The sequence below is a fragment of the Protopterus annectens genome, chromosome 13.part0 (assembly GCF_019279795.1).
Source record: "Protopterus annectens isolate FY-2018-M chromosome 13.part0, PAN1.0, whole genome shotgun sequence".
NCBI classification, from domain to species: Eukaryota; Metazoa; Chordata; order Ceratodontiformes; family Protopteridae; genus Protopterus; species Protopterus annectens.
Genome location: NC_056747.1, coordinates 541,116,578 through 541,144,441, shown reverse-complemented (window position 1 = coordinate 541,144,441; position 27,864 = coordinate 541,116,578). Strand labels below are relative to the sequence as shown.

The 27,864-nt window shown below is 37.2% G+C and overlaps 1 protein-coding gene across 17 annotated transcripts in view; it reads right to left on the bottom strand.

The window, feature by feature from the left end:
* The window catches only part of ELN (elastin), a 490,412-nt gene that overhangs the window by 11,852 nt on the left and 450,696 nt on the right, over window positions 1-27,864 (bottom strand). For all 17 annotated transcript variants that reach the window (XM_044054168.1, XM_044054169.1, XM_044054171.1 and 14 more), the window contains 6 exons: window positions 21,527-21,559; window positions 19,900-19,941; window positions 18,964-18,996; window positions 16,503-16,541; window positions 11,932-11,970; window positions 8,304-8,354 (listed from right to left, as the gene is read on the bottom strand). In XM_044054168.1, the coding sequence (XP_043910103.1) occupies window positions 8,304-8,354; window positions 11,932-11,970; window positions 16,503-16,541; window positions 18,964-18,996; window positions 19,900-19,941; window positions 21,527-21,559 (237 nt within the window). The remainder of the gene's footprint in view (window positions 1-8,303; window positions 8,355-11,931; window positions 11,971-16,502; window positions 16,542-18,963; window positions 18,997-19,899; window positions 19,942-21,526; window positions 21,560-27,864) is intronic.

The window sequence follows — 27,864 nt, the reverse complement described above, 5'->3', positions numbered from 1 at the left end:
ATCTGTGCATTCATTCAGTGTATAATCCTTACTGGGTTTAGCCAGCTTGGTAACTGCTTTAGAATGAATTATTTGTATATCTGTGCATATGTCCTCTAGGTTTTCCACAGAAAGAATATCTATTGGAAATTCCACTCCAAATACCTGGCCAAAAAGTAGCAAATAAAAGAAAGAAAGAAAGCTGTTATAAAAAACACTACACAAACTGCCATTTTAAAGAAAGTGAGACTTAACCTCTAGCTCTACCCAAATGTTTTTACAACATTTTAACATTAGTGAATTGCTCATCCTATCCTATCCTTTTTATCTTCCCCTCCTTTCTGAGTCTGCCCTTCCTCATCTCATCCACTCCCAAGATTTCTTATGTATCCCATCTCATACCATTCAATCTTGACTCATGCAGTCCTGTCTCATTACCCCGAAACATTGCACCCCCCCTGTAGACAGTAAAAGGAACACCTGCTCTGAGATATGTGATCTACAGCAGAGAGGCACGTACCTAATTAATTAGCAATTGATGCAGTAGGTAGCAGCCACAGACAAATCAAGGGGCTGTATCAATGTGGTGCTGTTTCCTTTTTCCTAGCTAAGGAAATTCAGCATGGCATGCCATGTAAGCTGGTTGTTGGCATAGAGGCAAACTAACTTTGCGGTGCAGGGAAAAATGGTCCAGTGACAGCATGCTTCCCAAAGTCAAAAAGGCAGACTAGTTCTCATGTTGGTACACATTAACTGAGAGGTTTAGGAAGTGGGAAATGCATTGTTCTATAAAATGAATAAATAAATAAATTTACAAATGGATTAATAAACAGATAAAATAAAGGTATTCTTCAGAAAAGTTAATGGCATTGTTTTAGTACCATGCAGACCTCATCAGTAGCAACAGGCTTGCTAGCTGACTGGTCAGTGATCACAAATTTATCCTGAGGGTTGGTAAGATGAACTCTGTGAATACAAACAAATGACTGAGGGCTGGATACACTAACCCAGAATGAGTAGAGTATACAGAGAAATGCCACCAAGATAGAAGACAGTAATATTATAAATACACTTCAACTTCTAGTTAAAATGATTGTGTGTGTGTGTGTGTGTGTGTGTGTGTGTGTGTGTGTGTATGTGTGTGGTGGTGGGGGGGGGGGCCTGAATTCACTATACTGTTACTCATCAGTTTTCCTCATGGAAGATTTTGTGTTCCAATATTAAAGTATGCTGGTGAAAAAAATGACAACTCAGACTGAATCCCAAATCCTACTTTCTGTGCCACCCTATATCATTCCTGCATATCTGATGGCTTGGTGAGTATGATGCCTGGAAAGTTTCTAGGTAGCACTGAAATGAAAAAGAGCACTTGCATCTGTCAGGTTACAGCATGTAACACTAAACACTACAAAGAATTAGGGAAGAACCAAAACTGAAGGAACAGAAGCACCCCTGTGTTATCCAAGAAACACTTGAGTATGTCATGGTACAACAAGTAACACTAAGCACTGTACAGAATTAGGGAGGAACCAAAACAGAAGGAACCGAACCACCCCTGCGTCATACAAGAATGACTTGAGCATGGTACATCTACTGTACAGAATTGGGAAGGAACAGAAGGAGAATGTACAGAAACTCTCCTGTGTCTTGCAACAATCTGCAGACCTGCCTTGCTCATTTAAAAACATTTTTCATATAAGAATGTGACTGAGTGGGTGAAGCACGCAGCATTGCTTCAAAAAATTGATATAGGCATATGGCTAGGTTTGATTTACATTTTGGGGTAGTAGGGCATGTAGATTTAATTATCTCAGCAATGGTGAAAAGGGCTGTGTGTGAATTTTAATGCTGGAGTGGAAGGTGCCAAGCTTGTTGCAAATATATCAGCAATTTACTTTTCTTCTCCTCAGACAAAACATGACTAAAAAGTGAACACTTAGCAACTGGGCTACAAATATTTGATAAAATAAATAATCCGGGAAACAAAAGTAATCACAGGCCTTTAAGATCTTACTGCATAGGTTTGAAATGGGCTAGTGAATACATAAACAGCTAAAACAAGGATTTGTTTTACTGGCCAGTTTTGCAGAAGGACTGCTGACTGGTTCAGATCAGGTAGCCAAATGCCAGGTGGTGGAATTAGCATGTATCTGAGTGAGACCGCAAGCTAAATAACAGGAACTTTCTGTGACAAGTGACAGCATATTCCCTCCAATACAGCTCTTTTGGGTGTATACCTTTAACTCCCAGTGGGTGTGGCTTGAGCCTTTAAAAATGAAGATATCATCTTACAATTCTAACAAATACTCACTAACATAGGTCAAATATCAACACAATTGTGTTTGCCATCATATATGCTTCAAGATAAAATATTCAGATGCCTTGTATGTAGCATGGTTTTGGAATTATTAATGCAAATATGAACAAGTAATATTTGACACCTAGAGGAGCAGTAGGAGGTAACTGCAGATGCACCTGGAGGCGTCACTCGGATGTAATAGTGACAGCACATTTTATTGAAGTGTCCTACATGTACTGCAAACTCATTTGCACTAAAAATATTCACTCTTTTTCATTTTGTTACTGAAACATACATGTGCATGGAAAGAGTATCAAAGACATTTGAAATGAAGAACATTTCCACAAATAAACAGTACGCTGGGCAAACTGCTATTATCTGCGTTTCTTTCTTTTTTTTCCTGCTGTATCACTTGCAGATTTAGGATTCCCAAGCCATATTGTGTGTGTGTGTACATTATTTTACTGAGGATAGTGCTGTATTATGATTTAAATGACTCATCTTTTCACAGTCATGGTCTCCAGAGAAATGGACGCTCTTTAAGTACGCTATTCCCTTGCAGGACACTATTTTTCCTCAAAGACAAATGAAGAAATAAAATTTAAGCTGCCATCTTGTGGTATGTCTAGGTATTGCAGAATTGTTCAGCATTCCAAAAAAATATGAATTATGCTTTTGTTATAAATTGAATTTGGAGGGTTAGTTTCAAGGGACAAGTAAATGGCAGCTCACCTATAACCCCCCTACCGAAACAGTGGGGAGCCATACCATTTTTTTCTGTGAAGTAAAGTCTTTAGCAAAGTGTAACAGCTGTCCATGGATACATCACTTATATTTTCCTTACAGTACACTAGTGACTGCACTGGCTAGAAATACGTCACTTAGGTTCATTCACAATTGATGAACTCTTGTAGGTAAATACTTGACCAGCTGTTTATTTCTGAAAAGTTGGACCTCTGGGTATATCCATCTCTTCTGTAGCTTTGTAAACACTATTTAGTTTCTCATAACTGAACTCTTGTGATTCATTAGTATTGCAGAACCAGGGCCTTATGACTCATTCATATCAACAGAACTTTGGTTCACCTGATCTGTTCAATGCTTGTTCTGTGGTCTTATGATTTAGTCAAATCTGCAGTGTGGGATTATCATTACTTATTCGCTATTCAGGAACTTGAGCTCTGTGTCTCACTGCATTGCACATGGCTACGATCCACCGTGCTAGGATCTAGTGTTTGACTGTAGGTCTAAGCCCTTGAGACCCTTTCATTTCTGCAGAGCTGTAATTTTCTGACCTACTTAGTGTTATATAAGTAAAATATTATAGTCTATTTAGTTTTTCAGAACTTGAATTTTGAGACTCATTTTATCAGCCAGTTTCTTTTACAGAAATTGATATAATTTTTTCAGAACTGATGTTCTGGTGCCCTGTTTTAAATAACAGAAGTCATGGGTAATTTGCACACTACTCATTAGGCATTTTGAAGATTTCTAAAAACACTGGCTGAATGACCTATGGCTTTACTGCTAGTCTCTCTACAAAATCAGCTCACACGTCACACCTTAAATGCCTTCTGCAACTGGAATTCAGTGATAGTTAAAAGAAAATCCATAGATCATTATGACTGAAGCATTGTGATAGGCATGATGTACTGAAGTGTTTCTCTGTCAAAAAGATAATATATTGAGGTCCAGTCTGTGTTGGCTGGTGGCAATTCCAGCATATTAAGTTAAAGACCCTGTTGCATCTGTTTGAAGAGTAAGCTAGGCCTTTCATGCCCTGGGCGAACTTTCCTTAGCCACTATGCATGCTATAGATCTTACCACGGAGGCACATTGCTACCCATGCTGATAAGTGTACAAAGGCTCAAAAGGCTCTGTCTGTTTGACAAAATGCAGTAAGTAAACGAGTAATCAGTAAATAAACAAGTGACATTTATTTTTCTCTTGATAACATAAGCCTGTTTCTTTATAGTTTCACATACTGGAACTAGATGCTGATAATAGTTTGTCTCCTGGAAATTACAATTTAAGCTGATGCATGAAACTTTGGTGATGTTTGGTGAGTTATACTTCATAGTCAAATAAAGATAAGAAGGCTCTGAGTTCTATTCCCACCCTGGCTGATAGGATTAATTTTCCATTACCGACACTGCACTCCTGAGTGTGATGTCCTTTGGAATACACACATTGTGTAGGTGACAGCTCATGTAGATGTAAAAGATCCCACAGCGCTTATGAAAAAGCAGAGGGAATTTCCCTAGTGCCCTGGCTAAATTTACTCTTTGTTTGTGTCTTTCGGCTTTTCCCGGTTAGGGGTCGCCACAGCGGAACTCCTGTCCACTAAATGATTGGCAGTAGAGTTACTGTAGTCAGTATAAATACCACCTGGGTATCCCTGAAAAGAGGCCACTGACCTAGTGAGAGTGAACCAGTCTTCAAAAGATAAACAAAAATAGTGACTTTTATTTTTTAATTTTTCTTCTGACAGCTGATCATTAGCAGATGCTTCTTCTCCTTCTCAGTTTCTGGGTCTCCAAAGCTATCTGTACCCCTAGAATTGCTCCAGTACCTAAGACTAGAGAGGAGACTGATGTATAGCAGCACAGTGCCATCCTGCTCCCATAAGGATTGTTTTTATCTGTTAACCTTAATGCCACTTCAGAATACTCAAATGATGTGCAATGACACCAGTCATGGAATCCCAAGGATATCTAACACTGTGTCCATTATCTTTTGGTGGGTGCTGCAGCCCCCCTAGTTTTCACTGACCTAAGTTTGCAAGAGCAAATTCCTGACAATACCACTCTGCCATTTCTCCTTTTGCAGAATGTCTTAATTAAGTCCAGGAAAGTCAGAAGTCATTCCCGAGCCTAGCTACTCTTTTTGGCATCATTCAGCTTTGTATTCCTGCCTAGAACTGTACATATACCTACAGTTATAGTAGATTGTATTTACCACTGTCACAGGGAACTTAAATCACCCATGTAAGACCTGGGTTACAAAAGAAACTAGACGCACAAAGCTAGGGAACAAGCTGATGAGGAAAGTGGTAGTAAGATTAGAAAACACAGTGGTGGTCTTACCAAGTTGCTACACATTTAATGTTTCCTTTTTATGGCAAATAAAGAGACATGAGGTGTACTGACTTTGTACACTTGTGTTTTGCTACATATGTCACAAGTGTGCCTACCACTGGTCTCACTTTCTACTTCTTATAATTCTGTGCAGTCTGAAAGATTTATTTTACTTTATTGTTGGCCAATACAGTAAATCCCATGTACTTTCATTCAGCTACGGTGGCATTCTAAAGAAACACACTATCACTAAAGGAGGAACTACTGACTTAGAAAAGTTTAAGTTATTCAAATGCTTGATTATTCTGAGCTAAGGGGATACATATGCAGAGATGGCTACTCTAAGAGGACTGCATAACTAAAAATGTCACCAAGAGGAAAGTCTGATGTAAAAAAAACAAACAAAAAAAAAAACTTTGACATATCTTAGCATCCTACCCATCCATCACAGAAAAAAGACACAAACAAAAAAAGAGAAAAAAGCTAGTATCCATTCAGAGGGTTTGCTTTCTCCATTTTCATGTGGAGGCATTGGAGCTAAGCAGTGCAGGTACTGGAACACGAGTCTAGACATTTGAATGGGGTTTGTGTAGCAAGTAGGATAAAGGAACATTCTGTTTGCATGTTGTGGTAGGTGCTGCAGGGGGGCTAGAACAGGACCAAAGGGCCGGCTTAGCCTCTAATCTGATTGCTCATGTCCTACAAGGCTATGAACAAATAATAACTAAAACAGTTGAGATGTTAAGATTGAAAATGTGGACAACAGGCAAGAGCTGGGACCGGAAGTCTCTAAGTGAAAATATTCAAAGAACCACCATGGAGGGTGATACTGAATCTAAACCATTATGGAAATTACCTTATCCAGTACCTAGCAAAATACGCACATAATCTCACACATGACTAGCATTGGTCTCTTAAAGGAAAACTCCACCTTAGAACTAGAAAAATCTATTTTTTTCACTCTATCTCTGTTTTCTGAGCTGTTTTAACATCATAAAATCACTTAGACTGTTTCTTATAACGCAATGGCTGTCAAGGGGCTTGAAATATTAACGTTATCTTATTTTTCTTCAAGACTTTCTCTTTCCCATAATCCATTTCAACTCTGCTTTATATGAGTCATGTTAGACCTAAGGAAGTAGTGGTGTATTCCAATGCCATAGACATATAATGGGATTAGTGTCTGTCACTGTCATCTAATGTACTGTCTGTAACAGGACTACTTTTATTTCTTGAATGGCCCTCATCTGTGTGTGTCTCAGAGCTTGTTTTACCGTATACTTAAGGAATTATACAACTGCAATCAAGACAGTTGGTAAATTGCAGGCCTTTGTTCAAAGTATCTTTTTGTAGCCCATGATGAATTGACAGCCCCCCCCACACACACACTTTGGTAAATGTGCTGATACTGTACAAGAGTTATAAGAAAAATATATTTTCTGGCTTTTCTGTAAAAGTCACAGGCATCTTTAATATTACATTCAAGTCATCTTAAAATGTAAAGTAGTATAAACAACAAACATTTAAAGTTTAAAGCTTAGTATTTCAATACTGTGATGCTGCTTATGTAAATTTGTCAAAAGAGGTGCAACTGGCTTTGAACCACTGACTGCTCTAATTGCTGTTTTGCTATGAAAGGCATGGCTACATTGGAAGCAGCTGTTCTCTTCCTCTCTACAATAAAGACAATGGAAAACAGTTTCCCACCGCTCTGTATTGTTTACAGCAGCCTGAGGTCCGGACTACAAATTTTTGTGTGTCTGTGGTATGTCATGCAGGTGTAGACAAATTCTTCTGCAACTTATGTGAGAAGTTAAGCTTAAAAAAATGGGCAGTCTTTCCCTTCCTTTGATACCAAAGTGAGGAAATGAAAGTTTTATAAAGTACAAGCAGGTTTTGGGTACCAACACAGTACTGGAATCAAATTGTGGACAGTAAAGCAATCTAAGAGTTGAGTTAAATCCTCTGACATTTTGTGTACTTCTAATATGCATCATGAAGAGGATTCCTTTGAGTAGCACAACTGCTTGCTATTGGTTATATTTCACGTCACTCGGCATACCAGTTAAAATGAACAAAGGATTATGCCAACAAAACAAATTTAAATGCACATAGGAAATCTGAGTGAAACAGTAAATATTTTGGGAAATAAAACTTCAGAAATATGTGACATTTCTAAATGGCTGAGGTTGCCTGTCAAGTACTCATCAGTAGCTGAATTTCTTGACAGAGAGTCTGATTTCTGGATTTCCTGACAGAGATTTTGAGTCCTGCCAGGTTTCAACCCTAGAATAGCTTTGTAACCTAAGTAAGGCACTCACTGTAGCTAGCAATAATGGTAAAAACAAGCTTTATTTCCAAGATGGCCTACACAACTGTCCATTTAATGGGGTGTTTGTATTTTGTTCTTCACAATTGGTGCCCTAAATGTGGACAATAGCTCTAGAATATCCTGTAGTTAGCCGGGGGGGGGGGGGGGACTGAGTATACAAGGCAGATATCCTTTCATCAGCAAAAGGCACACAGAAAACATTGTGTGAAAGCAGCAGTTACACAAACTTAGGATCATGGATATTTTCTTGATGAACTCAAACATGGAACATTACTGAATGTCCACTTCCCTATCAGGTAAATTATAAATGGACTGGTGGTGCCTAATCTGTTACAAGACAAACATCACTCATGATCAACAAACCTCAAATCTAATCCATATAAAAAGAGGCCTGCATGGGACCTTAGTGGCTTTCAATGCTACACTGTTAAGAAGAAATGTCTTTTACAGGGGCTTTAGTAATTGCAAACATGATGATATGGTTAAAGGATCTTAGGGTAAATGCCAAGCTGTGGAGTTTCTAGCTAGGATTTTAAGACCAGTTGTTTTTTTTTTTAAAGCAACATTAATACACAAAACAAAGGTGAATTTACAGACAACAGACAGTGGACTTTACCTGGTGCAATGGGAGAATATCCAAAACCAGGGAGGACACCTGCTCCATAACCTGTAATTAAGGGAAAAAATACATTAGAAATATCTTCCAACGTCAAAAGAATTTGCAGTGTAGTCTAGTGCAATGATATCATTGTGGAGATCTGTATCTTCATCATGACTATTTATAAAGACTATCTCGACCACAAAGAGAAAAAAAAATACAGAAAATGGATGCAACTCATAGATAAGAATCACTTGACCTACCAGGTGCATTATAGTCCATCTCTCTGCTATGTCTTGTGGACAAGAATAAGTTATTTTAATGTCTTTTACCTTGTACCAGTTAGTAAGGCTATGTATTACTGGTTTTCTTTTGGAATAAACATGTATACATAAGTCATTTAAAGTGTCTGAGCAAAGGGTATGCATATAAAATGATTCCTCAAAAATCACTTTATTAAAAAATGTTGACACTTTCACACTTCAAAAAACAATACGACATAGATTCTCAATTAAGAGATCACTAAAAACCACTTGGCAGACCAACAATGTTGTGCTCTTCTGTCTTTGCATGACACTACAGAGCTCAGAAAGTACAAAGACCTACCTAAACTGACAGTTTGGGTACACAAATGCCAGATACACAGGTACTTGAGGCTATGCAACTTAAAGGCAAGCACTATACCTAGTAAAAAGCAAGACAAGCATTTTTGGGGGAATATCCCTTGCATCTCCATCTGGGAGTCTTCACACCCCCAGCTCCAGTCATTGTCCCATAGTCAAAGAGTTATCTATATTATAAATTAAAAACCTGTATTACTCTTCTCAGAGATTCTGTGAGTTTGGAAAATACCCCACACAATACACTTTGATCAACAGGAAATCACTTCTATTTGGAACAAGCAGTAAAATATGAAGAATCTTGGTAAGGCTCATCTCATATAAAGCAGATACATATATGCCATTCATATACAGAGCAGCTGTGGATACACCAGTCTGCTCATTTTCATTTCAAATGGAATAATGGCAAATCCTACATAATCAACAGTGTATGTTTTCCCAACCTTCTTTAGATTTGCTTTATGTTTGCCTGCTTGTGTTTTTTCACTCCTTCCTGGACTTTTAGTGGTGAGTAATCCTTTGTCTCTCCCGTGTACCATGTGCCCTATACCATCATGCTGTGCTCTTTTATTTTCCTAACCCTCTTTATTTGAATGATGGTTCACACTTGGGCTTAAAGGTACTTAAAATTTTCTGCCATACCCAACCAGTGCTTCCAATTTTTAAGACATGCAAGCTTGACTTTTCTAACTAAATAACATATATGTTGTCCTTTTTTGAACTACCCTTTTCCTGTTAATAGCTCAAATGAGGTTTTCTGAAATGAGCACTATATTCCACATTATGCCTTGGCATTTGCTTATTTAGAGGACTAATGACTTATTTTACATAGGTTACATGTTTTCCTCAGCATTCAGTTGTTCTGCTAACCTCTCTTTCTGCTTTCATATGGAAAGACATGATCCGATTTGTTACCCTTGTTGTACCGACTTATCAATGTACTTCAACAAACCAAACTCCATTTACCATAGTGCCCCATATCCCACCATCTACCTAATATTTTACTGATGGTGCCCACTGGTGGATCCAATGTAAGCAATTCTAATCTGTTCACTGATACTGCACAATTATCCATTGTCCATTACCTTGCTAAGATCTAAATAAGCCATTTATGCAGTTCCACTGTGCTCTAACACCCTTGCTCACTCAAAGAACTCTATTACATTTGTTTAAGATGACCTTAGGTTTGTGAAGTCATGCTGGTTTGGGCTGTGTGCCCCCATGTTATCAGATATAATAAAATATTTTCATTAGCACTGATTCCCAAATTTCTGCAACTGAGGTTAATCAATGCCAAATTTTCTACTGTTCTGCAAGAGCGATTTGGCAAAATGATTAGTTATTGTTGTTAATAATTCACTTTGAAGTTTTGTAAGGGTTCTAGGGTGAATCATATTAGACCCTACTGATTTCTGTAACTTTGTTTTTTTTTTAATTTCTGTCAGAGGTTGTCTTTTACGAAAGACCTGGGATCATCTTTGATCTTCAATACTTCAACTGAATGCTACTGGTTCTCTGTTTTTATGAATACTGTTAAATATTCATTAATCTTTACAGCATTTTATTACTGCTTTTTTGACACCTTTACTGAATTATCACTTTGTACTCACTCATATTAATTAGCTTCACTGACACTCCCTTTAGCTTTCTTTGTTCCCTTATGTTTGTGTAAAATGTTTTAGCTACTTTCTTGACTGGACTCCTGACTTTTTCTGCTTTAACTGGTACTGTTAGATGGCCTTATCTTTCTGTGTTTTTTGTATTTCCTAAATACTGCAGTCTAATAACACAGTCTGGTCAGTATTAATCCTTGTCAAATAATACTTAACGTCCTAATAATTCTATCTTAGGTTGCTAGTTACAAGGTAATCATCAAGAGAGCAGAGTTAAGGCAATAGTGGTCTGTGTCAGCATTCATGGGCAGAACAGAGTGTTCTTAATTTACCACAAGTGCAGGGTAACAGGCACACAATCTATACCCCTACTGGAGAGGTTATGCAACCGGTGCAACACAAGGGACAGCTACACTGTGAGTATATACTTGCAGCCTAATGGGGTAATGTACTACTGTGATCTGGTCATGTTCTTCTTCAGGTGTTTTACCTATTCCCAAATTTTTGCAGAAATTCACCTTTGCATCCACGTCCAGCACCTCTTCATGGTATCTGTACCCCTTCAAAGAATTAGAGCTGATTTATGCCAGAAAAATAGAATCATAAGAAATCAGAGCTGATAAATGTCAGAAGACAGTTAAACTGTTGTTCTTTCCAGTAGCTCATGGGTACACCACATTAATTGACAGATAAGGATAAAGATTAAACATTTCTCTTTCTTGCATATGACTTTGGTTAGGAGGTGGTCATCACATCTACTCCATTGTTTTTTTCCTTACAAATATAAACTGATTGTTCATGTTCATATATGCCATTTCAGGCTATATAATGCTTATATATTGTTCAAGGCCTTCTCGCAATGTACCATTCATCTGAAGGAGCATTTAAGAGATTAAGATGGAAAAACACAGCTTTTTTTAGGACTTTGTATGGAAATCTTGATACTTGAATTAATGATTGGTGAAATACCATCCACCCCCCCCGAAAAAAAAAAGACACCAAAACTACATTAGAAGAATGAATATTGAACAGAGGTCTTGTCCTTTAATTTTTTTTTTGCAGGGGACAAGCCTCTTTATACCCTCGTTCTTATATATACTAAATTGCAATCTCGGAGTTAATATATATAATTCTGGATTTTTAGCCATTTGGTCTCCATATTTCGGCACTTGCTAAAGCGAGTGTCTAGATTTCAAACAGTTAACATTTCTTATTCCTAAGTAAAAGAAATAAGTAAGTAACCACTATACAGCAACTAGCTTTTAATTGCTCATCTGTTCGATAATAGTTCTGGGGACAACAGAGGTACTGTATCTCTCCCACTTCCTATTTACTGGAGATGATGAATGTCTCTTTGATCAATGAAAACAGACTATCCTAACAATGATATAATGAAAGACATTAGTTCATTACCTGGCTTTGGAGGTTTAATGCCACCAGGGTATCGGGCACCTGTTGAAAGAGACCATTTGAGTTTTAGTGAGAACTTTCACAAGCAATTTCAGCACTTATCAAACGCATCCTAAAAACAATAAGGAATGTCTGGACTGTTAAGTACAATGCATGCATCGTCATTCTTCTTGGCATCATTAGAGAATAGACCTGGAATTGCTGAGGACTAGAAGAGGAGTGAGTGGACTGCTAATCATTCTTCAGAAACTTTCTCTCCTGTGCATTCTGAGGGGACTTTAATGTTTAACTAGTATTAAATGCTGTGTAAATGTATATGATAATATGCAATATGTGAAATACAGGACAAAAGTATTATGCACCGCCATGGTATAGCATATTTTTTACCCTCCCATACAAAAAGGCCATAAATATCATTTTAGCATTAGCAAATCCATTTCTGGCTGACATGCCATCTCACGTGTTCCACTAGGTCATCTGAATTCCATTGAGCCAGTTAACGGTACTACTTTTGATAACAGAAGGAGTGGAAGGGAAGAAAGATAACTGTTATCGATGCAAGGATGGAAAATGTACACAGCATTTAAAATGCTTTCTTGGACTGTATTACTCATAAAAGTACATATTGATAGGGTTATGAAGTGTGGATAAACAGAAAAGGTGCACACCTTTTTATATGTGCATCAGTCTTTTAAATGCCGATATCCATCCATTCACAGCCCCTCTACCCATTTTTTTACACATCGGGTCAGAGTTTCATGTCAACATCATCTAGAGCCAAAGTTCACAAGCTGGGTGGCTAGCCTTGCTGATTGGTTATAAAACACTGATTTATATTTGTAACAAACCAATGACATTTTTTTAATTTTGTGACAGCATCAGTGTACTGATATTATGCAATACTTTGTACTCATACCCTCTTTACATAAATATAATAAATGCCAACTTTATGTTTAGACAATCTCAGAGAAAAGAGAATATATGAGTATATAAAGTACTGGACTGGCAATGACTTCCTATGAGTAAAAGCAATCAGGGAATGGCAATTTGTGACAAGTTGCATCTTTATCCACTTTGTAGCCTATGAACTATAAGGAAACCCAATGTACTTACTGTAACGACCAAGCAGATCTGGGTTTGAATCCCACCACTACTACCTGACATACTGTGTGACCCCAATCAAACCATTTAACCTCCCTATGCCACTGGCCTCCATCCAGAAGTAGGTTGCCATTGTGCATTTCTTGCTTCTCCAGGCTCTGTTTTTTACATCTGCTTTCTATTACTTACCTTCATAAAGTTCGTCACCAGCGGTGTTTTCACTTTTTTTTTTTCTTTGACTTCTGATCTGCACCTGCTTTCTGCCATTTTTGCTTCTTCCTGCTCTTCTTTCTCTAAAGTTTCCTCTATACATAGCTCTCCAGTCCTGCTAATGTCCGTTTTCTTTTAGTAACATGTAAACCAAATACATCTTTAGGTCTGTCCCTTGTTATTGGCTGCAAATTTCAGCTTAGTTGTTGTGTGTTTCTGCTTTCTAGTTCTAATGATACAAGACTGAGTTTTATATCAAAATGCTTATATTTATGCATTTGACCTTCTCCTTTAAATTAGTTCCATACCTCTCATGTTTCCACTCATTGTACCAATTACTGAGTGGGAACAACTTCTGGATGTTCCGATAAATACCAAGAATATATAATATCCATCTGGCACGCCAGGCTGTGTAAGAAAATAATGGCCGCCATCTGGCCATCATTAGTAAACAGCAACAAATTAGAAAATATGAAAAATACAAAAAATACTTCATTAAAGCTCATTTTAAGCAAAAAAAAAGGACTTTGTGTTCAGTCATAAAATACAGCGAATAGAAGTAAATTGGTGAAGGTTTGATGTATTCAGAAGGCCAGAGTTTGAGTCACACAACCTTCACTTTTATATAGTGAAACCAAAAGCAGTTTAACTAACCCCCCCCCCCCCCACCCCCCTGCATTTAGACTGCCTCTTCTCATTTCTGTCTACCTGGTAACCAAAAATAAAACAAATATAAATAATACTAATATGGTTCTAAAAAAAGAACTGTGGTGGGGGTAAGAAATTCAAACAAATAATGGCATTTTAGTAAACTAGATTAAAAATCAGGAAATAAATCAAACTATCAAGAAATAAATATGTAGCGTAAGAATTCCTTTTCAAGATATGGAAAGAAAAAACTACGTTAAGAGATAAGTAGAAATTATGAAGATATTAAGGACCTTATGAGATGACATTGACATACTGAAGAAGTAAAGAAGTCTACTGAAAAAGTTGCTGCCACACAGATATGGGAAGTCCAACATACTTAAGGCGTATGCTATGAAAATGGCACATTTATTACAAATGATAAAAAGCTGATGAGATCTTTAGCCATCAAGGCATGTCAGGCTGTGGGTGTTATGAATTTATTTATTTTGTTAACTTCATAAGTGAGTTGGTACAGGAGTCTTTTTTTGTTACAACCTGAGCCTACCGGCATAAAACAAATGAAGGAAAAGACATACAACGACGATATAGTCACAAAGCATATGCAGTAAGTGTAGATAAACATCATAGTATACCCTAGATACATCACAATTGTGTCAGTGGAATAACAGCTAACACATTTTCCTTTGGTGTAGAAAGCTGTGGGTTCTATTCCCACACCAGATAGATGGAGTGTTGATACTGCAGTGCAAGAGTAAGGGGGGCTACATTCCTGAGTGTGTCATCTTTTGGATGAGGCATTAAACTGAGGTCCCATTTGTTTACATTGGTGGTAGCCCTTGCAGACAGATTAGATCCCGCAGCATCTATCAAAAAGAGTAGGAAAGTTCCCTGATTTCCTGGCCAAATTTCCCCTGTTAATAAAGATACCACCTTCGGTCTCCCCCTTGAAAAGAGACTAATCCAGCCAACAAAAATGAAATAAATAACCCATGCACTCAGTTAAAACTAAAGGAAATGTAACTCCCATTACTGACACTGTTTAGTGTATTAAGCAGTAACAGTATAACGTAAGTGTAGATGTATGAGTGTTTGATCTCCATAAGCTTGAGAGTAACAGTTACATGGAATGTTATGTAATGTAAGATAGAGTAAGGTAACGTTAGAGGAAGTATAAAGTAAAAATCATTCTGGGACTTAAATAATCAGTAGTTTACAAACTAGACAGACTCATGAAAGCAGGTTCATTTAAAATTGTCTTCAAAATGTATCAGGTCACGGTTATCAAGGAAATTACCCATGCCTCATTGGTACCATTGTGATGCTCAGCTGAGTAATACTCATGACATGTCGATACATTCTTTATAAATCTAGTTTACAACTGATTCATATTAAAATCATTTTTGATTTATTTTACACATTATATTTTTTAGTTGTGGGGGTAATGTAAGTTTTACTGCTATCATGAGTAAAGTTTTGACCAGCTGGATTACTGGATTTCAAGACTCATAGGCATAATATCCAACAGTGTGCACTGTATCATTAGATATTATCCACCATGAAATATACTGTGAGTGGAAGTCACGTACTATACACATCCAGGATGCAATGATATCCTATTATAAAAACATCCTGGGGGCTGTTAGTTCAATTAGAAACTGCATCCACAGTATAAAAATACATAAATACAAACATTTTGCTTACAGCCCTAAAAGTTAGGGAATATCATATTCAATGACTGATCATCTTTTAAGATTAATACCCAGTTTATAATTCTTAGTTAAGTGCATTAAAATGAAAGGACAGGTAACCGGGCTGCTGGTCTGCTTATGCAGTATGGCTGCTTGTGAACCGTTGTGATGCCAGTTCACAAGTGGACTCAACTTGCATGGTGGGATACTGTGTTGTATGGAATATCAATCAACTAAGGGTGGAATGAGGGTTCATCAGCAAGAGATGGACTCTCCGTTGAGGTTTGAAACAAGACTTTTTGTACATTAAACAGAAAGAAGGCAGGGGAGACTTATTCAGGTACACAGACACACTTCTTATTCAGGTACACAGATGCACTTATGTGATGCTGTCTTGTTTATTGTATGCTTCAACCATGGGGAGTGGGGTTAAAATGGCAAAAAAATATGGTATCTGCATTCTTATGGCTGTCAGCTGCCACCTATCAGTGGATCCCTTGCTCTCTTGTGCTTTACTGTAACTAAACAGCCTATAGGTTAACTCTTTCTCTTGATGAGAGACCCATCCTCATGTCATGCTTTCAATCACTAAACACATGGCTGGCAGGAAGAATTTGACGATGGTAAGCTAAGCTTGACACTCAGAGGTCCATGCGTTTGTGAAGCAAGAAAATTGTTTAAAAAATATGCAAGTATAGATTTTCATATCCAGAATGCATGCCTTCTTCACAGACAATCCCAATTAGGTCTGACATGACTCCTTGTAACACACAGACAAATGCCTGCTCATATACTTCCAACGCATCATGAAAATGACCTAATTCTGGTAAAGGAAAAGGGGAGCTAATGATCTAGTGTCATACCAAGCGGTTATAATTCTTTTAGTATCATTTGCATGAAATCAGATCAGAAGAGGACACCAACCTGCAGGGTATCCAAGTCCACCAATTCCCGCACCTGGAACTAGAGGGAAATTATGTTATAACAACAGCTTTCAGTATCATTATAAAACTTGACTAATAATACTGACTAAAACAGAAACTCAGATACAGTACAAATGAGAAGTGCTTTAGGAATGTCTGCTGATGATTCCATTCTTGTCCCAGGCAACATTTCCCTTCGGAAAAGACAATGGTCATCTTGTTCCGTTGTGTCAGGAAAATGTGAAGGTGATAAGCAACACTCTGACACTGCTTCAACACTACCTCTCCCCAGAGAGCTACCCACTGGATTGTGAAGTACTCAAGGTACATATCTACCTTTGCTATGTCAAACAGCTGCATGTCTATAATAACCACGCAACCCTACAAATGAGTTGTCTGGAAGCAGACTTTGTCTTTTCAATAAAGCATTAGAAAGGAATTTTTTCTTGCTGATCCCATAAATATGGTCATATATTTTGCATATAAAAAGGGGACCGCAGCCTCCAAGCCCCCAAGCACGTAGACACCTCCCACTACAGTTATTGCTCTTACAACTTTGTTTATAGAGGCATCTACTGGGGGACAGATGAAACAGCAGTAATTATAAGCTCATGTGTCTTCAAACATATATGTCTACAATTTCCTTTGGAGTCTGGAGTTGGCAGGAGGAATTTGCTTTTTGGGGGCCTGGATAACAAACCTCTAACCCCTCCTTAACATGGCTTTTGTCCTAGCCACAATACAGACACAGTCCTGCTCTCATTTTTATATATACCATTAAGAAAATAAGAAATGAATGATGGTTAGTTTCACCTTTATTCCTATAAATATGAAATACATTTGACATAGTGTCACATTCAAAAGTTATCCAAACTCTGAGCAACCTTGTATATCCTCAGCCGCATCCACATGGATCAGCAGTTATCTGACCTGAAGAACTGACTGGGTAAAACCACATGATGCATTTTCTTAATGCCTGCCTGTACCTACAGGTGTTCCCAAGGTACCATACCTGGTACCCTTCACCTTAATATCTTTATCAATAACCTGTACATGGCTAGTGGCCAACTAATACTTGTCTAATCCACTACAATTTCTTCCACCTTCTCACCTGCAGAACTCCAAACTATCACTCAAGAATCCAATACATCTACTAAAAACTTTCTTAGCCTCACCCACCTATATCTAAATGCAAAAAATGTCATGTAACCCACCCCTCAGTCAATGGTTGATATCAGAGAAAACTTTGTTTTCCTCAGAAAATAGCCAGATTTAAATAGTTACAGCTAAGCTCCTTGGAATTACTGTTGATCTAACGTTTGACAGTCATACCCATAAGACAATTAATAAATCACATTAAAAGATGGGTCTTCTATACCATGTCAGACCATTCTTAAACCAAGAAGCCCATCTAACCACTCTTTCTGCATTCCTGCTCCCAAACATTCTTTAAACACCTATAACATTGACTAACCATAACACTATCCTACTTAATAAGTTAGAAAAGTGTTGTAATAAAGTTGCTACATTTGCTACTAGTCTGACCAACCACTTAAAATTTAGTATACTAAAAATGTCACACAAAATTCAATATCAACCAGAAAAATGCTCTTCCTTACTTCACCTAATTAGAAGGTACTCCACCCTACACTGTTGTGCTCTAAAGACAGCATCTAGACTTCACAGAAAAAGCACACTTTGCTCATCGGGATGCTCTTTACTCCTTGTAGTTTGTCAAACTATGGAACTCCTTCCAAAATATTGTATAACAGTTCCCAGCAATTCAAAAATATGCTTGCTGTCACTAGGTCGACTAAAAGGGGTTGAAACAAATAGCATTCTGAAGAATGAGGAAGCATTCACTTCAACAAAAATCTCAGAGCATTTGGTGTACAGGTATTATGCACTAAATGGCAAATTTCTGAAAGTCTGAAGATAATATAAAGAAACTGAATGGTGTTTCACGAATATATCTTACTCCTGGGCTTACTTTGGCAGTCTAGTGAGCTCATATGGGTTAATCTCTTAAATGGGGGATAAATAAAGGGCAGTAAGGTTGCAAAGGGTTTCAGGAAATTAATTTTTTTTTGTTTCAGAAACTGTAAAACATATTGAGTAGCAAATGTTTGCATCACATGCCTTCATTCTTAAGTGGAGGTGGGACCACGTGATATACACAACGCAATATACTTTAACAGAAAACTATTCCATGAAACTCTGGTTACTTGAATCTCTTAGCCTATTTCCCCCCTGGGGTTCATTGCTCTGTGCATAGGACCCCAGTCAAACACCCCCCATACCCAATATTCCACCAACAAAGTCTTATTGGATATTTCAGTTACTGTTTGAAATCACTTAGTTATGGCAAAGGTTAAGAGGGGATAATGTTCGCTTGTAATACTGAAAGGTTAGAATTATTTTAATATAATTTACATTAAATAAGAGCAATAGAGGGCACTTACCTCCAGGGACTCCAACGCCACCAACTCCTGCACCTGGAATTAAAGGGAAATGCCATTATTTTAACAGTGAGATAAGCAGAAGCAGAGAACCTGACTAGTAACTACAATCAAAATAAAACTTCAGCTAGAGTGTAAACAAGAAGAAGAAGACAGTGAAACGTTACTACTACTGCTTCTGTCCTTGTGACTGGCCAATGGGCCAGGATCATATTTCCTTCAAGGATGGTAATTTCTCATCTTGTTCCATGGTGACAGAAAATCCCCAAGGAAATGAGTGATTCATAAGCAAAGCATCAACAAAGTATATAGTTATGTGATTAAGCCCTGTTTCATCAGTGAAACACCCCCAAAATTTTCAGTTTCCTCTAAGCGGATGGATTCTCAGAAGTTATTATTTTTATTAAGGGTAAGTAAGAGGCAAAGCCCCTTATATTTGGGGAGAGTTTGACCCCATATCACCCAGGGCATGCAGTTGTACATTTCTGTTCTTAAAGTTTGCAAAAATGCTCCATTGATGATACGGGACTTGGTTACTCTAGCCATGATGAGCAAAGCACAGAACTGTGAAGATTCCCCAATAACGGTTTACTTTACCTTCTCTACCTAAATCAAAAAAAATCTATGCCTATAGAGAGGGATCATGTGGCTCCACCCCCTGAGATGGAAACAAATAATTTTCATTCCCATCACAGCAGTATAAAAGGTGCTGTGTTTGTTAATGCTATAGATAGGCTAATCACCTTGAACAAACAATGGGGCCATAACCTCCACTCTGCCCCCCCCCCCACAAACACAAACACACAGTGACATCACAATTCACTTATCCTGTGAAATTTCTTATTCAACAGTCAATGGCTTGAATCTAGTTTTTATGTCCTAAATAATTTGAAACTCATGTTATAGCTAAAGGTTTCCTGTCATTAGCATTTCACCTACCTCCAGGAACACCTCCGAGACCACCTAGTCCAGCACCTGGGACTGAAGAGAAAGAAATAATCATTTACATAACCTAGCTGAAAATCAAAGGTGACAGGCATAATGTTTTGAAATCTAATTACTTTAAAAATCATGGCACTGATGTATTTAAAAAAAAAGGCCAGATAAGTAGTTCATTAAATCTTACATTTTCTTTGATAAAAATAAGGCCAATTGCAATTTCTCCATCAAAAGGTGGACAGAAATCTGACATGTGATCTATTTTGGGAGAAGAGAGGATGTTCCCACATTTTACTGGAATAAATAGATTAGGTTAACAGTGTAAATCTTTGTGAGGTAGCGCAGTGAAGGATAAAGCCCTGATTTTGACTCAGCCGACTTTAGATCAAGTAGCTCTTTGTGAGCTGAACAAGCTGGCCGGGGAGGGGGGTGAGTGGCTAACATGGGGTCCACACATCCTAGGAAGGGGGAGCTGTGAGACCCACTGTCTTCTGTGACAGTCAAAGGAAGCTAGGTGTCATAGTGAAGCAGGGTTCATGTGCAGGTAACTATGAGGTCATGCACGTATATATTCTATTGTGGAGGACACAAGCTCCTGAGGCTGGTATTGCAGGATACAAATCATAGTAGCCATGGTATCAAGGGGCATTGGGCTTATCATAAATACCCAACCTTACCTTGTTGGGTGCACCATGCAGTTCCCCAGCATTGGGGGGTGTAGTTAATGTCTACGCATACATGTTATTAGTCCTGGTCTGATAGGGAGTAACACCAGACCCTTTGGTCACACGGATAAAGAAGCCATTGGACATACAAAAAAAGGAGATATGATGGCAACAGTGAGTTCTGGGCTGAAATCCCATCATGGCTGCCTATATGATGCCTTTTCTTGGTGAACAGAGATGTGTGAAAATAGAATAGAAAGTCCAAAATAGGGACACATTTTAACTATTGCTATTAAAATTAGAAAGTTCTTAGAATAAAAGGTTTTGTGTTACCATGTATTTTCTGAATTATATGAAGTCTAAAGCTCAAATGTCTGTCATTATCGAGTAAATTCATTCCTCACTGATTTGCCAGAATACCACAAATTTTATGAGGAACAGATCAAAAATATTAAGCAAAAACCTGGACATTCTGCAAAAAAGTAGACAGCTGAGAGGTATGGGGGAAGCATAGGAAAAACTTATAAATCCAAAACTTTGCCCCCCCCAAGTGTTAAACAACAAAAACAGTAACAACAGCAACAAAATCATTGACAGAAGCCATCCTTATGGTGAATATAGTCCCTTCAGCCCTCCACAGCACTGCTTTGGAAGCAAGGCATTTGCTGTAGCATGGAAGGACCAAAACCAGGTTTGTGTTTGTAGTTACATATGGACGAATTATTTCATTATACACACATGGATGCAACAACAGAAGATGCACCTATTATTGTAACTTCTAAATCCCCTACTGAACTGCTGAACAAATCCTGGCCAGTTCAAATATCTTACCTCTTCCAGTCAAACCTGCTCAGAAATGGCTTGAACACAGAGTTACAGAGCTAAATATCATGGATTGCAAATCATATCAAAATGTATTCTTTTAATGGCATAACATGTGGAAATGCAGAAGAGGACCCTACCTCCTGGCACACCTCCAAGGCCAACACCAGCACCTGCAAGTGGAAAGAAACAAATCATTGCAAGTTTACAGATCATAATTAGAATATGAAAGGAGATGACTTAAGGGTTAAGAAATATAACATGTTTGACAGTACTGTATTTACTAAGCTATATTTTTGTTGCCATTATCAGAACTGTGCATCTAAGCCTTTTTGGAGGATAAGATCTCTAGAGCTATGGGCAATACTATAGGCTAGCATCTCATAGAGCATAAAACAGAAAGGAATGTGCGTGAGCGCTCAGTAGGCAACGAACAAAAACATGTAAAGAAAGCTGATCCTCTGTATCTTGGTACACCCACCTCACAACAAGGTCACAAATAAACGGATTAGATGAGATTCAACTGAACTAAAGTGAAACAGCCAGGATAAATAAAAAAACTTTTATTGTACAAAGAGTTAAGCGCTTTCACTCGCTACAATGCGAGCTTCTTCAGAACTCCATTAGAGTGTTGATTTAACATTTAAATAAGTTCTTTGGCGCCAAAAAGCGCTGTGTTAAAGCAACATATACACTATTAATAAAATAATAAATTAATACATAGAAACATAAAAAAACATACAAATATATACTCTCTTTGTAAAAATCCTATTTAATACATCTAAGTGTTCACTATCTGCTGTAATTATATACTTGTTCATCATACAATACAAACAATCTAATATAATAAATACAGCACTGTAATGAGAAGTAACAGATGGTTTACTGTGTATTTATAATACTAGTGTGTACTAAATAATTAACAATAGAAATGAAAATAACTACTGTATTTTCAAAAGTGGCTTAATGGTAAAATAATCATTAAGTCCTGGAAAAGTGGAAGCATCAGTGTAAAGTTGCCACCACAATTCTTTATATGACAGTAAGCTTTTATAATCTCCCCCTTTAGGGTCTATGTGAACATGATCCAAAATACCAAATTTAAAGTAATGTCTGTCCCCACATTTTGTAATGTGTCTATATAAAGCATTATTCTCTGCCTTCTTCTTAATACTATATAAATGAGCATATATACGTTTGTTTAGACATCTCTCTGTCTTTCCAATATAAAATCCGGGGCAGACCATACATTTGGCTAAATATATCACTAACTTAGTATTACAATTACCATATTTAAACTTAATATTTGTCCCATTGGTATTTTCTAGAATGATATTCCTCTAGTATTGCATAACATTGTTTGCAACTTCCACATTTCGTAGTGTGCCTATGAGAGTCCACCGTAGTGGTACTGATACTTTCTAAATAACGCTTAATGTTTCGACCCATTTTGTTCACAAATAATGGTTGAATGCCCAATAATTTTACTAAATCCTGGTCTGACTGTATAATAATCCAGTTGTCAGTCATAATTTTCTTAATCTTGTTAATATATGGACCAAATTCAAGAATGCAGGCTCTTCCAAAATGAGTACCAGCTTTAACAATCTTAGACTGATTATCTATGTAATTTCCTCCATTACGGAAATTTAAGCCCAATAGTGGTGTGTATTTTTTACCCCATTCATTTATAATGCTAGTGCTAATTTGGGCCATCATCTTAGTGTCATAACCTCTCTGTCCAAAGAGGGAAGTGATGAAAGATACCTCTTCTAACATTTCTGAGTATGTACATGTCATTCTGATAGCTCGTATGATTTGACCTTTATATATATTAGTAAAAAGTTTCCTAGGATGGTTGCTAGTAAATTCTAGATAATTGTTGGAAAAAGTGTTTTTTCTGTATAATCTAGACTTAAAACTGTTGTCACCCTTGGTGATATAGGTGTCTAGACAGGGGAGGCCTGCATGACTGTGGGATGAAGTGAATTTCAAAAATTCACTGCTGGTGTTAAGATATTCCAAAAATAGATTTAATGTGTCTATACCACCATGCCATAAAATATAAATGTCGTCTAGGTAGCGAGAGTAGTGTTTGATGTATTGGACATACTCGCTCTTGAAAACTGTGGATTCTTCCCAGTCAAGCATCACTAAATTAGCGTATATGGGAGCACAAGCTGCTCCCATGGCTACGCCTTTGATCTATCTGAAGTACTCGCCCTCATAATATATATAATTGTGTTCCAATACTAGTGACATCAGTTCTAAAATTAAACAAACTTTGTCCCAGTCAAAACCAGCATATTTCCTAATGCTGTTGACAAAAGCATCCAACCCAGCAGTTTTTGGGATACAAGAAAAAAGATCAATAACATCAATAGTAACAAAAAGAAGGTCTTCGTTCCACAAATGTACTGGATAATTTTTCAAAAAGTCCCATGAATCTTTTACTAAATGGGGTATTTTGTCATAAACATGCTTGAAAAAACTGTCAACAGCCATACCCATAAGGAAAGTCTTAGACCTACTCCCGGAAATGATGGGTCTAAATGGGGGGTTGTCAATGTCTTTGTGTACTTTCGGGATACCTACAATAGATGCCAAAACTGGGTGTTCAACCTTTAAAAAATTGTAGGTGTCCATATTAATTCTCTGATCAATCAAAAATTCTTCTAATTGTAAGTCAATTTGTCTATAGGCAATATTGATTTTGTTTAAAGAAACTATCTCATAATTGCCTGAAATGTATAACAAATTATGCATATTCAGTGTTATCATAAATGACTATCCCCCCCCCCCCCAATCCGGTTTCATTACTCTAATATTGCTATCCTTCCTAAGGTCTTGTAATATCTTGTATTCCTGTTGGGAAAGATTGAATTTAGTTTTCAAACTGTTCACTTGATTCTGTAACTGATAAATCTGCCGAGATACTGACTTATTGTACACAGAAATGATGAGGTGCATAGAAGGCATATAAGTGCTTTTCTTTCTCATCACCTGACATTCTCTTTTGTGCTGCGCTATATTGTCAGTCCTGTTGTTAAACATAATAGCTAAGTTTAATTTTCTAATATATTTTTAATTTCACAGAGACTATCAACCGGTCGAAATTTAGTAGTTGGGATAAATTTCATCCCTTTAGAAAAAAGACGAACGTGTGATGTATTTAATGGGAACTCAGTGTAATTGCAAATATTAAAGTTTTGCTATGTGTGTATAATACCATCTGTAATAATATGTTCACAGTTATCTATTGAAGACTGAGCTGTATCATACCCATCAGTGTTCCTACAGCTAGCCTGCATCTCATTGTTAATAAATGTCCCTATATATTCCTTTGATTTCCTAAACTTTCCTTCTGGTAAAAAGATTCTTCCTGATGGTACCCTGTGTTCCTCCAGTGAGGCCTTTGGTGATATCCTGGGGATCTCTGGTGGTCAGGGTATGATGTTTGGATAAACTGGGATTGGGGGTGCCTCCCTCCCCATTTCTGATCCCGTTGTTGCCCTCACCTGTGCCCATAAAAAGGATAGGATGGCACACCCCCCGGATGTGTAGAGTCAGGGTTTGCATAAGCATGTGTAAACTTATAATCAAAATGTGAATCTGGATTTTTTCCCCATATATATGCCCTACCCTTAGAATACTGTGAGATATCTCTCTGAAGTTTGTTTTGCTTCCTTCGATAGGCTTTCTTAGTGTATGTGTCAGTACTATTAAATTGTTTTATATATAATTTTTCCCATTGTGTAAAAAGTGCATCACTACGAATCTTGGCATTTAATGTCTCCACCTCATGCATAAGTGTAGCCAACTTCCCATCATTACACTTAATTAATAAATGCATGAATTGTATACCAAATTGATCAAACATAGAATTAAATTATGACTTAATCTCTTCTGTTATCTCTATTCCCTTAGGGAATTTAAAAAAATCTAAGTCCCATAGGGACTATTTTCAATTCAATGCATTTTGTTAAATAGGCATTGTCTAATTTCAAATTGTTAATGTTGTTAAGCTTTTTACCCCAAAAATATATAATATCTCTGAGAGTACCTGCAGGTAAAGGTGGAGCACCTGACACTTGTTCCATAGCATTGTGGTCAGAAAACTGTCTAACTTTGGAGTCATTTTTCTGATGTAAGTTGTCCTTGGAATAGGGTGACTTGGTGTAACCTTTGTTCTTTTGACCATTAAATAAACCCCTTTTTGGTTGTGCATAAGTCCGAGTTGGCTGTGTCTGCTTTGGCTTGGTGCCTATATGTCTGGCTTCTTCTTCGGTATCACCAAAGGAAAAGTCAAAGGTGAATTCCAAAATGCCCAACCTGCTACTACTCCGCTGTGTCATAGGCGGTAAAGAAACTGGTAAATCAATAGGGCTTGCGCTCTTGTCTACTGCCCCTTTTCCATTGGGAATGTCAGATCCAGACTGTCTTTGACAAAAAGAAGTGTCTTTAATATTCACAAAATGGTTTTCTGGTCCTCCTGCACAACGAGAAATTGAAGGAATAGTGTTGTAACCAGAAAACTCTTGAGTGTTATCAACACCACTGGATGGAATGTTACTTTTTAACTATACAGCCGTTTCCTAAGTTCGTTAAAAGTAGTGACAATTTGTTCACTTCTCCCCTGAGTTCTGCCAGTTCCGTTTGGACCTTGATTAGGTCACCTCGAGGGTGAAGCAGTGATGGAGAAGGGGTGGCGTCCCGATCAGACTCCATGAGGAAAAGAAACAAACAGAAAGGAATGTGCATGAGCGCTCAGTAGACAACGAACAAAAACCTGTAAAGAATGCTGATCCTCTGTGTCTTGGTACACCCACCTCACAACAAGGTCACAAATAAACGGATTAGATGAGATTCAACTGAACTAAAGTGAAACAGCCAGGATAAATAAAAAACTTTTATTGTACAAAGAGTTAAGCGCTTTCACTCGCTACAATGCGAGCTTCTTCAGAACTCCATTAGAGTGTTGATTTAACATTTAAATAAGTTCTTTGGTGCCAAAAAGCACTGTGTTAAAGCAACATATACACTATTAATAAAATAATAAATTAATACATAGAAACATAAAAAACATACAGATATATACTCTCTTTGTAAAAATCCTATTTAATACATCTGATAAGTGTTCACTATCTGCTGTAATTATATACTTGTTCATCATACAATACAAACAATCTAATATAATAAATACAGCACTGTAATGAGAAGTAACAGATGGTTTACTGTGTATTTATAATACTAGTGTGTACTAAATAATTAACAATAAAAATGAAAATAACTACTGTATTTTCAAAAGTGGCTTGATGGTAAAATAATCATTAAGTCCTGGAAAAGTGGAAGCATCAGTGTAAAGTTGCCACCACAATTCTTTATATGACAGTAAGCTTTTATAATCTCCCCCTTTAGTGTCTATGTGAACATGATCCAAAATACTAAATTTAAAGTAATGTCTGTCCCCACATTTTGTAATGTGTCTATATAAAGCATTATTCTCTGCCTTCTTCTCAATACTATATAAATGAGCATATATACATTTGTTTAGACATCTCTCTGTCTTTCCAATATAAAATCCGGGGCAGACCATACATTTGGCTAAATATATCACTAACTTAGTATTACAATTACCATATTTAAACTTAATATTTGTCTCATTGGTATTTTCTAGAATGATACTCCTCTAGTATTGCATAACATTGTTTGCAACTTCCACATTTCGTAGTGTGCCTATGAGAGTCCACCGTAGTGGTACTGATACTTTCTAAATAACTCTTAATATTTCAACCCATTTTGTTCACAAATAATGGTTGAATGCCCAATAATTTTACTAAATCCTGGTCTGACTGTATAATAATCCAGTTGTCAGTCATAATTTTCTTAATCTTGTTAATATATGGACCAAATTCAAGAATGCAGGCTCTTCCAAAATGAGTACCAGCTTTAACAATCTTAGACTGATTATCTATGTCATTTCCTCCATTACGGAAATTTAAGCCCAATAGTGGTGTGTATTTTTTACCCCATTCATTTATAATGCTAGTGCTAATTTAGGCCATCATCTTAGTGTCATAACCTCTCTGTCCAAAGAGGGAAGTGATGAAAGATACCTCTTCTAACATTTCTGAGTATGTACATGTCATTCTGATAGCTCGTATGATTTGACCTTTATATATATTAGTAAAAGGTTTCCTAGTATGGTTGCTAGTAAATTCTACATAACTGTTGGAAAAAGTGTTTTTTCTGTATAATCTAGACTTAAAACTGTTGCCATATATTTAGTCAAATGTATGGTCTGCCCCGGATTTTATATTGGAAAGACAGAGAGATGTCTAAACAAACGTATATATGCTCATTTATATAGTATTAAGAAGAAGGCAGAGAATAATGCTTTATATAGACACATTACAAAATGTGGGGACAGACATTACTTTAAATTTGGTATTTTGGATCATGTTCACATAGACACTAA